Below are 12,118 nucleotides of genomic sequence, written 5' to 3'. Positions count from 1 at the left end.
CTGTTACTATCTAGAAGGTGGAGACAGTGCAGGTGGGACTTCTCCAGGCCATCCGACTGTTAAAAAGTCACCGCTAGCCGGCCTCTGCCCTGAACTTTAGTCACTGTTACTAGCCGGTACTCGACCCTGCACCTTAGAGACTGCTGCCCTATGGACATTTATAATTGAATACTTGTCACTTTAATAGTGTTTACGTACCGTTTTACCAACTTCATATGTATGTACTGTGTTCTAGTCAAGGCTCATCCTATAACTACTGCTGTACACAACTTTTTTATTCATATACTGTCCATAATGTCTATACACACCATCATATACATAGATAGTTATTTTCCGGACTCTGACATTGCTCGTTCTAATATTAATTCCTTTATATTTATTTTGGGGATTTGGGTGTATTGTTAGGCATTACTGCACTGTTGGAGCTAGGAACATAAGATTTTCGCTACACCCGCGACAACGTCTGCAAAATATGTGTACGCGACCAATACAATTTGATTTAATTTTGAATGGATTAATGATGTGAGCTCCACACTCCAACCCAGTAGGCGGCGACAACGCAAATACTTTTGTTGGGGGGTAAAGCTAACAATAAACTGAAAAACGCTTCACCCCAATGTTCCTAAATGGTCTTTGTTTTGGGTCCATTGATCGCCCTCAATCGGTACATTTTGTGAAAAAGGAATTGTAAACATATGTATAACAGGTATGTCGCTACTCAACATCTTTTGAATTAGCACGTTTATATACTCCCTTTGCAATTTCCCAGCAAGCTTGTTTAGTAGCTAGAATGAATGTTAGTTGTCTGTAACCCTTCTTACCACCAAACGTCTTTGTGGTGTTGTGATAACATTCAGTTTGCCAAATCTAAAGGCCGATAGTTCGCCAATACTCCTACTGTGGTAAATGACAGTGTAAAAGGGCATATCATTGTAGCTAACAGCAACATGAATGTTAATTTATTTAAGTAAATCCTCGTAAAGATGGAAGAAAAGCAGTATACGTCACTGACGGTTCCTACGGATTATCTCCAACAGTGGTGAGTTGTCCTCCAAACGCGTTGGTGTTGGGAGGTTTTGCATAAAATACAATTGTTGTGGAGGTCTCCATCAACATGTATGAAATAAAGCTCATTTTACAACTGTCAGAACAGTTCCTATCGTCATGGCCTACAGCTGGCTATGTATTATTGTCATCATTAGACAAAGCATGCTTTTTTTCCCTGCAACACTGTACTTTTTAAAATGAAGAAACCATTATGATCCTGTGAAGACAGACCGGCAGGAAGGCAGACATTTCTACATGGTACAATGTACATGATTACATAAAGATTTTGCAAAGAAAAAAGCTGATTGGAAGTTTATATGCAAAGTTACTCTATGGATGCAGAGTGAGGTAGCATGTCATTGATAGGCCATTTACATTTAACTAAAGTCATTCTAGACGTTAAAACATTTGCGTACTTACAACATGATCATTAATAGCACACACATCCATGTCAAATCAAATAGTTGGCCCATGAGTAGGGCCATGAATGTTTTCTGACTAGGAAACATGAGACGTCAAACCAATGTGTGTGGGAAATGAATTCTATGAAGGTTGCTGTCATATTTGTTGATGTAAACTCATATATACTGGGTTCCCAGGAGCATGAAGTGTTTCTCTATGGACCCTCAGTCATTTCTTCGTCTTCTGGTTTGCCACCTCTCTGGACAAACCCCATTTGAAAACAAAAGAAGATGGTGTCACCCCAGTCTGTTTCTTTTGTCTTCTGGACCTGTAGGTACCAGTCCACCCAGCAGCACCCCCAAGCTCAACATGTTATGCAGTACCATAACACGGGTCATATGGGTCATTACATGGAGGGATCCAGAGAGGACCGGGTCATGACAGAGCTGTCTGTCCACCAGGACCCCCCTGTCCACCAAGAGCTGGACTTCCATCACGACTTCCATCAAGAGCCTATTGTCCAACATGATCAGCCTGTAGATACATCACAAGGTATGTAATGACCGCCCCCCCCCCCCCTTACTTAGCCATGCCGTCTGCCATGTTTGCGTGGTCAATATTTGTACAGCTCTATTTGTCGTGCGCTCTCTCCTCTGCGTACACACATTTCCCCAGTCCCCACCACCCTGGTGTTAACATGAACTGACCTATCCTCACGCGGTGCTGTTCCAGTAATCAATCCAATTGTATTTGTCTAGTACCTTCCCCAGAATCATTGGGCGTGTCTGAGATTGACTACATTGCAGTCGGACTGCACAGGATCACTGATTTTTATAAATCCCCATTTTGCTTCCCAGATAACCACTCATTATGTGATCAAGATTTGCGATTCTGCACCTCACCTCAAATGGATTCCCCCGCAAACTTGTTAATTTTCTGTCTTTTAGCTCCGACGCCAGGGAAGAGAAAGAGAGGTCGGCCTCCCAAACAGAAGCCGGGGGAGGGCCAACCACAGGAGGACTACGATCAGGCAGAGGCCCTGAAGAAAGCCAAAAGGACCCTTAACCGTTTCAATGGCATGTCAGTGGATGAGGTTATGGCCAAAACCCTGCCAGATATTATTGACCACAACCTGGACATTTTGATAGTGAGTTTTAATGTCATTTCATTTGTGAGATTTTCAGATTGGTGATGTTGAGTAGGGCTGTTTATGTAAAGTTTGGCCAATTTTTTTTTTTTTATAAAAAAAAAGAAATCTGTACCATTATTAATGATAGGCCATTCTACCCTAATGATAGCCCATGGAATACACCATTCTACCCTAATGATAGCCCATGGAATACACCATTCTACCCTAATGATAGCCCCTGGAATACACACACCATTCTACCCTAATGATAGCCCCTGGAATACACACACCATTCTACCCTAATGATAGCACATGGAATACACACACCATTCTACCCTAATGATAGCCCATTGGATCAAACACAACTTTTCATTAAATTAAACCCATGTACTACGTGTGTTGTGAATTTGAATCAAATCAAAAATGCCTCTTCGGTCTCTAGCATTTTGCAAATAATAAGATAAATTATGATCCCTTTCTCAGATTGGTATCAATCCAGGACTGTTGTCAGCCTACAAGGGACGACATTACCCAAACCCAGGAAACCATTTTTGTACGTAGCACTCACTTCTATTTCCATACATACATACAGAGTACTGTAATACCACATACTGACTGCCTGATTAGGGTCATGTTCATTAGGGCAAAACATTGTGCAGCGGAAGAAAAAAAAACAAGCCATTTCTTGTTGGACGAGTTCAAACGGTACCTCTCTCTTTGACTCGTTTTAGAACGCTTTCTTCCGTTTCGTGCCTAGTGAACACAACCCACGTTATTAGTAACATTATGATGAAAGTGATTGAGCTTGTTTTTGTTTTGGAACTTAGGGAAATGCCTGTTCCTCTCTGGTCTCACTGATGAGCAGCTCAACCACATGCATGATCTGAGCCTGCCGGAGAAGTATGGCATTGGCTTTACCAACATGGTGGAGAGGACAACGCCAGGAAGCAAAGACCTCTCAAGGTGTCAAATCTATAGTAATAAACCTATAGTAATAAACCTATAGTAATAAACGTATAGTAAATAAAAAAAAGCACAGATGTCATTAAACATCCATGCTGCATTTTCTTTCTAGTTACAATTGTCGTCATGGTTATTGGTTCATTGTCTAGGCTAACTTTGTTACTATTTCTACAGCAAAGAGTTTCGTGAAGGAGGCCGGCAATTGGTGGAGAAGCTGAAGAAATACAAGCCACTAATTGCAGCTTTCAACGGAAAATGTGAGCACATTTTTATAGAGGATATCAGTAATTACAATTATAGTTTGTTTTGTCTTTTACAGATAAAAACAGAAATACTTGTCAAAAGTTAGACCTACATCATTTCATGATGATATTCATTGCATTACGGTCTGGTTCGATTCCAGACTGTATCACAGCGGTTTAAGGCACTGCATCTCAGTGCTAGAGGCATCACTACAGACACCCTGGTTCAAATCCAGACTGTATCACAACCGGCCGTGATTAGGTGTCCCATAGGGCCGGCGCACAATTGGCCCAGCGTCGTCCGGGTTTGGCCGGTGTAGGCCGTCATTGTAAATAAGAATTTGTTCTTAACTGACTTGCCTAGTTAAATAAAGGTTAAATTACTCTTCTTCGGCAGGTATTTACGAAATTTTCAGCAAAGAGATCTTTGGAGTGAAGGCAAAGAAACTCGAGTTTGGCTTACAGCCGTACAAAATCCCAGAAACCGAAACAGTAAGTAGTTTTACCAAAATATAAACACAACATGTAAAGAAAGTGTTGGTCCCATGTTTTATGAGCTGAAATAAAAGATCCCAGAAATGTTCCATACACACAAGCTTATTTCTCAAAAATGTGGCGCAGGAATTTGTTTCCATCCCTGTTAGTGAGCATTTGTCCTTTGCCAAGATAATCCATCCACCTGACAGGTGGGCGAGCAGTTTGCTGATTGTGAACAGAATGCCCCATGGTGAGGTTATGGTATGGGCAGGCATAAGCTACTGACAACGAACACAACTACATTTTATCGATGGCAATTTGAATGCAGAGAGATTGTCGTGCCATTCATCCTCTGCCATCACCTCATGTGTCAGCATGATAATGCATGGCCCTATGTCGCAAGGATCTGTACACAATTCTTAGAAGCTGAAAATGTTGCAGTTCTTTCATGGCCTGCATACTCACCAGACATGTCACCTGTTGAGCATGTTTGGGATGCTCTGGATAAATGCATACGACAGCGTGTTCCAGTTACCGCCAATATCCAGCAACTTCACACAGCCATTGAAGAGGAGTGCGACAACATTCCACAGGCCACAATCAACAGCCTGATCAACTCTATGCGAAGGAGATGTCACGCTGCATGAGGCAAATGGTGGTCACACCAGATACTGACTGGTTTTCTGATCCACGCCCCCCCCCCCCCCCCCCCCTTTTTTTTTCAAGGTATCTGAAATCCATAGATTAGGGCCTAATGAATTTATTTCAATTGACGGATTTCCTTAAAATCTTTGAAATTGTTGCATGTTGCGGTTTTTTATTGTTGTTCAGTGTAGTAACTAGTAGCACATGTTTGTATCCATTCTCTCATTGTCTGTTCCTACTGTTGTTTTGGGGTCTGTTCAAGAGGGTACAATGTTATAGCTTCCGATAGAAATGCATTGTAGATCAAGTTTAGCGTAATGTCACGTAGAGCTGTGAGCCGTGTCGGCTCCAAACATTTCTATCTGCAATGTTGCGAATATCTTCACTCATTGCATACATCCCAGGTGTGCTACTTGATGCCCTCGTCAAGCCCCCGCTGTGCCCAGTTCCCCCGCGCTCAGGACAAGGTTCACTTCTACATCAAGCTGAAGGAGCTACGGGACAAGATCAAAGGTGTGGTCTCAGTGGCCCGCGAGGTGCAAGAGACTGAGTACCACTTCGACTTGGGACTTGCCAAAGGTAAAATAATGGTCATGACGGAGTTAAGCGTTGCCACACTTCAGTCTCGTTCACGCTGCTATTTCAGAACGAACATGCGAAAGCCGTTAACTGAATCTCTGATATGGACTGAATATAATGCCATTGATAAGGATGCCATCATGCGCTTCATGTTACGCCAATTATATCCAGTCATGTGGTGTACATTCAAATGATAAATGAGGGTATGCTCTGTAGATTGGCAATCGTGTTGAAGAGCAGTGTTGTTGATCAGTAATCTTGTATTTCCTGTATCACTGCTACAGAGGATGCTAAGAGGATGGCCATCAAGGAGGAGCAGGTGGATCCTGAGTACGAGACCTGCGACGGGGAGCGCGAGGAGGCAAGGCAAAGCACAAGCTACTGCAACATTTCCTCCACCAAAGAGACCGGTGAGAGCAAGTTTCTGAAGAGTGTTTTTTTTTGTCTTTCGTTAGTGCATCTCGGATGATAGGAAAGATGAACGACTTGTCATCACTATTCATACAGCTGTTGGTTTGTTAAAGGGTTACTTCAGGAGTTAGGCAATGAAGCCCTTTACCTTCTAACCCAGAGTCAGATGAAGCCCTTACTCTACTGACCCAGAGTCAGATGAAGCCCTTACTCTACTGACCCAGAGTCAGATGAAGCCCTTACTCTACTGACCCAGAGTCAGATGAAGCCCTTACTCTACTGAATAAATTGTGTTTTTTTTTTTGTTATACTCCTTTCAGCAATGCCCAGTAAGGACCAAGCCCAAGCTACACCATTGAACCACATGCCATACGACCAGTGGATGACCCAGTCGTTTGCAGACCAGATACCGGACATTAGCTGTAACAGTAGCAATGTAGCTCAACCTCAGTTGGGAGCAGAAACCTTTTGAAGAAGGCCCCCACAAGAAAAGTCACACCGTTTCTGAGGCATCATAATGCATGCGTCACACTAGAAGGAAGATGGAGGAGAAATGGCCAATCTTGACTGGACTCCTGTTTTTCAAATTCTCTCTTTAAAACACAGCCCATTTTTTTCCCCCATTAATTTTTATAACTATTTATTGCATTTCATACAGCATGTGTCCAGTGTCTTATTTTTATATTTTTAAAGAATGGGATTTTGTTGTATCCCTCACATGTGGAAGTGTAATTGTGCTCTGGAATTTTTAAGTTTGTTATTACAGAGATATTAAATCAGTTGTACAACTGACATTGACAGTTGAATCTGGAACTTATTGATGTTCATTATGACTTGTAAAGTGATTAAGTTGAATGAAAAAGATAGGCGCCTGACAGTCCCAAGACGACATGGGCCGTATTCATTAGGGCACACCGTATGAAAACGTAATGCAACGGAAAAATGAAGTTTTTCTTATTGGACAAATTCAAATAGTACCTCCCCTGTTTGCTTCTGCTTTGTGTCTCTAGTGAATTCAACTGTGGAAAGCTTTTAAACAGAACTGGGAAAACAGGGAGGAACTGAAATGCTTACGCGTTTTGTTACAGTGTGCACTAATGAACACGACCCTAGTTTCCGTCTCCTGTGTTCACAGCCACCTTTTCTAGCGGTCCCAGCAGATTTCTCCAGGCCATTTCAAACAAGACAGTTTCAGGTGAAGTTTCCTCCTTATGACTGATGATCATGGCGTTTATATCATTCATCTGACCTCTGAACCATCTTCAGCAGAGCAACAGAGTTTTTATCATTTACTAAACAAGACGGACATCTTACAATGTCAAACGAGAATATGTCCCTGGACGCAGAATCCAATCACTCCTTTCATTATACAGAAATAACCATGAAATTATCTTGACAAATGTTTAGATGACAGTCTAAACATTGTAGCTAAGTCAGTTTTCCTGACAGTTAATTATACTATCTGGGCACACAATGTTATTAGCTAGTCTATAAAGTGGATGCTCGGTGCCAACTTTCTACTCATGGATAATGAGTGTGTTTCAACTAGGCAAGACCGTTAAGAACAAATTCTTATTTACAATGACAGCCTACCGGGGAACAGTGGGTTATAACTGCGTTGTTCAGGGGCAGAACGACAGATTTTTACCTTGTCAGCTCAGGGATTCAATCTTGCAACCTTTCAGTTACCAGTCCAACACTCTAACCACTAGGCTACCTGCCGCCTACCATTAACTGTATTCCCTCTGGAAGAAGAAATTGTGGTTCCTGTTACTCCCATTGTCTTGTTCTGATGCAATACTTTGTTGTGTAATTAGTATCAATATAAATCCTCATAGAAAATATACATTATCCCGTTCAAAGCCTGGCTTGACTGGATGATTGACGTATATGGCGTTTACATTTTAGTCATTTAGCAGACGCTCTTATCCAGAGCGACTTACAGTAGTGAATACATACATTTCATACATTTTTTTTTTCTTTTTCGTTGATGATGTTGTGTTTGGACAAAGAAATCTTCAATATCAAACGGGTAGACAGATCGGTAAATGAAGTTGTTATAAGCCATAATACTGTAGTGTAGTAACATTAACATTGTTGTTAGTTCTGCATAGTTGTTATTTCATAACCCAAAGGCAGATGGCGATATTGAGTTGTTTCACCTTACCGTCCAAAGGGGATCTATCCATCTATGCAGTCGGCTATACACTCAGTCGGCTATACACTCAGTCGGCTATACACTCAGTCGGCTATACACTCAGTCGGCTATACACTCAGTCGGCTATACACTCAGTCGGCTATACACTCAGTCGGCTATACACTCAGTCGGCTATACACTCAGTCGGCTATACACTCAGATGGTTTCAAAATGCTACCGTGGACCTACGGGTCGTAGAATGGATGCCTCTGGCACAGGAGACTAGATGTGTATTCGTTCCGCTGATTCTGTTTCAAAACGTTTAAGGGGAAGCGAACTAAACGGAGAAGGACCCATCTGAATTTGTTCAGTAGAAACTCTGGTTTTGCTCTGTTTGCTTCCATTTGGTTCTGAAACGATAAACGGTTTCCGTTGCAATACGTAATGAATACACCCCTGGGGTGTAATCATTAGTCCAAACAGTGAACGTTTTGGAACAAAAACTAGAGTTTCTATTGGAGAAATTCAGGTAGGTCCCTCCCTGTTTCATTGCGTTTGGTTCCTAGTGAATAGGGTTGTCACACTAATACACAGGGAACCCAGCATGGCCAGAAAGTATTACTACACGTGGGAGTCTTGTTGCTCTCCTAGTTCACGCTTCCAGAAAGCTATTTGCATACACTTTGAAAATGGAAAAGAGACCATGCTAATTTAGTAGTTGGAAAATTAGAACAGACACTCAGTTTCTCTTTGCACCTTGCACTTACCATTTTCTGTTTACGATTTGGGATTTTCATTTAGGAAGTTATGTTCACCATTTACAATTTTCAAGTCAACCATTTTCAATTTTCATTTTCTTTGGAATTATATTGTGGCATTAATCATGCACACTGATATGAAAATATAAATTCATTTATAATTTTCACACACCTATTTAGCGTTTAAGCATTTATTTTCAAAGTGGCACTGATAATCCCCCATAACCACATTCGGTATCCTGATCTCCCACCATCAAATTGAAAAGGCTTTCCTCCTGCCAACCCTGGCTGGGTTCCCACTTGATAGGCCAGTTGCAAAGTAAAAAAATCGTTATATAGTAAGAATGTATGTGAACAAAAAGTAGTTTTTTGGTCTTAATTCAAGGTTATGCATAAGGTTAGCAAATGTGATTAGGGTTAGGTTTTAAAGAAGAGAAATATGAGTTCCTCAGCTAAGGCGAGGCGACGCAACAAACAACGGGTGAACTCTGCTGGTTCACGCTGGGTTCATAGCCTCCCCCCCAAAAAGTGTCCCAGCGGCAGAGAGGAAAAGGTGAAGTGATGAGGTTTTGCACTGCCCCAAATCTGTCCAGGAAAACAAGCCCAAGAAGTGCGGAATTTATGTATGACGGTCAATGAGAGATTGTCGAATTTGGTCAACAGAACATTTAATTGCTAATTTGCTACACGGTGCATATTTGATTGAATAGAAGTTTCGTAACAATTAGGTTGTTAAGAATGCACTGATATAAGTGGACGCACGTGGCATTTCGGCAACTAAAAAAACAACAACTTTATATTGGAGTTGTGCCTGTTAGACATACGCCCAGACCGTGAGCAGAGCAACAGGCCCAGTCCTACACCCACCCAAGCCCCATCCTGTGACCTAAGAGGGATATATCAGATGCTCAGCATGCTCTGCTCACAACTATTGGTCAGAGCCTAAACCACACAAATAAGAGGTGACAGCATTCCCTCCCAAATATGCCCCCCAGACACAACTACGTTACGTTAATATATTATGTATGTTTGTAATAGTGTGTTATATGTGACAATGTGTTCGTATATAAATTGTATTTTAATATTTAAGGACTCTTGGAAGATTAGTCCAAATGGGGACTAAAAGAGATCCAAATCAAATCAACTACGACAAAACAACCAACAAAAATGGGTCACAACTCCTGTCGCACGCTGGGTCTATATCAGTAGAGGCTCCTCCTCAGTGAATTTCATTTAAAAAAATAAACATTTTTAAAACAGTTTCCCACTTTAGATTAAACTATACAATATATATTCACATCACCAAATAATTGATTAAAACAAACTGTTTTGCTATGAAGGTCTACAGTACTCTGTAGGGTAGCACCATGGTGTAGCTGGAGGACAGCTAGCTTCCGTCCTCCTCTGGGCACACCGACTTCAATACAAAACCTAGAAGGCTCATGGTTTTCACCCCCTTCCATAGACTTATTGAATCATTATGACAACTCCCAGGGACATCCTCGAACCGATCAGAGCTCTTGCAGCATGACGTGACGTTGTCCACCCAATCAAAGGATCAGAGAATGAGTAGTTGACACAAAGAGAGAAAGACAAAAATTGAACAGTTTTTCTCAAATTCATTTCTTCCAAAATTGAGGAGAAGCAAGAGATATATATTTTTTAAATACAACAAAATATAGCTATGTTTTTTACTCAAACACCTGGCTCAAACCGAGAGGGATGCTATGTTAGCTAGCTGGCTATGGCTATCCAACACTGAAACTCTTCCAAGTCAAGGTAAGCTTTTGGTTTTATGAATTTATTGCCACCAGGGCCCGCCGGTGTAACTGCTGAACTGCTTTCTGACTGTACACTGTACTGCATGATTGTAGCAGGTTTAATAATGTGTTAGTTCTAGTAGCTATGTTGACTATAAAGTGACAATGATGTAGGCTGTTGTTAGCGGTCATGGTATAGAGGTTTGGCTTGGAAAGGTTTTTCACCTGGTCACAGACAGATAATGTGTTGTGCACTGAAGTCCACAAGAGAAGGGAAAGGTGACAGGAGGAGAGCGCGTCGATCGCTGCTAGAAGGAATTATATATACAATGATCAAAGTGACCATGCTGTTTTTATGAGGCTGCTGTGAAAGTAAACTGATAATAATAATCCTCCCTCATCTTAAACGACACCAACCACCACCGATACTCAGTGTATATCAATTAATTGGTGAGGGCACTAGAACAGTCTGCAGCACCCGGCCTCACCCTACTGGACTTGGAAATCAAATGCCTACTGTTTGCAGAATATCTGGTGCTCCTGTACCCAATCAAGAAGGGCCAACAGCAGCACCTAGATCTCCTGCACAGATTCTGTCAGACTTGGGCCTTGACAGTAAATCTCTGTAAGACAAAAATAATGGTGTTCCAAAAAAGGTCCAGTTGCCAGGACAACAAATACAAATTCTATCTAGACATCGTTGCCCTAGAGCACACAAAACATCAACACCACAGGTAACTTCCACAAGGCTGTGAACGATCTAAAAAGACGAGGCAAGAAGGGCTTTCTACTTCATCAAAAGGAACATAAAACTCAACATCCCAATTTGGATCTGGCAAAAAAATTATTCAGTTATATAACCCATTGCCCTCTATGGTTGTGATGTCTGGGGTCCACTCACCAACCAATAATTTACAAAATAGGACAAACACCCAATTGAGACTCTGCAAGCATGAATTCTGCAAAAAATATACTTTGTGTACAACAGAAAACCCCAAACAATGCATGCAGAGCAGATTTTAGGACGATACCCGCTAGTTATCTACATCCCCCAAAAGAGCTGTTCAATTTTACATCCACCTAACCTATAAAATAGTCCCCTCAGCCAGCTGGTTCTGGGGCTCTGTTCACAAATACACAAACAGACCCCATAGAGCCCTAGGACAGCAACACAATGACCTAAGCAAAAAGATAGGTATTTGACACACTGAAAAGAATCAACCAAAAAAACAGAGCAAATGTGAATGCTATTTGGACCTAAACAAATAGTGCACAACACCTGACCACTGTGACTGACCCTAAATTAAGAAAATCCTTGACTATGAGCTAAGGAAATCCCCCAGCCAAACCCTCCCCTGACGACACTGGGCCAATTGTGCGCCGCTCCATGGGGCTCCCGGTCACGGCTGGCTGTGACACGGCCTGGGATCGAACCCAAGGTTGTAGTGGCGCCTCAGCACTGTGATGCAGTGCCTTAGACCGCTGAGCCACTAACTTTCCTCTTGAGATTTAGACTCAGAAGTACAGTCGTATAGCTCATCGCAATACTTCACCTCTTTGGACAAATA

The 12,118-nt window shown here is 41.8% G+C and overlaps 1 protein-coding gene across 2 annotated transcripts; it reads left to right on the top strand.

Moving 5' to 3' along the window:
• Window positions 1-567: 567 nt before the first annotated feature.
• On the top strand, window positions 568-6,703 carry LOC115192833 (G/T mismatch-specific thymine DNA glycosylase-like). 2 transcript variants are annotated; one of them, XM_029751707.1, is made up of 11 exons: window positions 568-706; window positions 969-1,039; window positions 1,784-2,001; window positions 2,397-2,596; window positions 3,062-3,131; window positions 3,406-3,541; window positions 3,716-3,798; window positions 4,181-4,275; window positions 5,310-5,484; window positions 5,769-5,894; window positions 6,216-6,703. In XM_029751707.1, the coding sequence occupies exons 2-11, from the start codon at window positions 984-986 to the stop codon at window positions 6,365-6,367; spliced, it is 1,311 nt and encodes a 436-aa protein (XP_029607567.1). In that variant the 5' UTR covers window positions 568-706; window positions 969-983; the 3' UTR covers window positions 6,368-6,703. The 2 variants fall into 2 exon arrangements, with proteins under 2 accessions (XP_029607567.1, XP_029607568.1); XM_029751708.1 differs by lacking the exon at window positions 969-1,039.
• Window positions 6,704-12,118: the final 5,415 nt, after the last annotated feature.

The sequence above is a fragment of the Salmo trutta genome, chromosome 4 (assembly GCF_901001165.1).
Source record: "Salmo trutta chromosome 4, fSalTru1.1, whole genome shotgun sequence".
In the NCBI taxonomy this organism is placed as follows: domain Eukaryota; kingdom Metazoa; phylum Chordata; class Actinopteri; order Salmoniformes; family Salmonidae; genus Salmo; species Salmo trutta.
Note: the sequence above shows the minus strand (reverse complement) of the source record. Positions and strands in the feature narration are given on the sequence as shown.

Excerpts from the sequence above, each read along its gene's own strand:
- LOC115192833 (XM_029751707.1), top strand. The coding sequence starts at position 984 with ATGGAAGAAAAGCAGTATACGTCACTGACGGTTCCTACGGATTATCTC. Across the intron at positions 3,799-4,180 it reads TGCAGCTTTCAACGGAAAAT|GTATTTACGAAATTTTCAGC; the intron begins GTGAGCACATTT and ends CTTCTTCGGCAG. Across the intron at positions 5,485-5,768 it reads CGACTTGGGACTTGCCAAAG|AGGATGCTAAGAGGATGGCC; the intron begins GTAAAATAATGG and ends TCACTGCTACAG.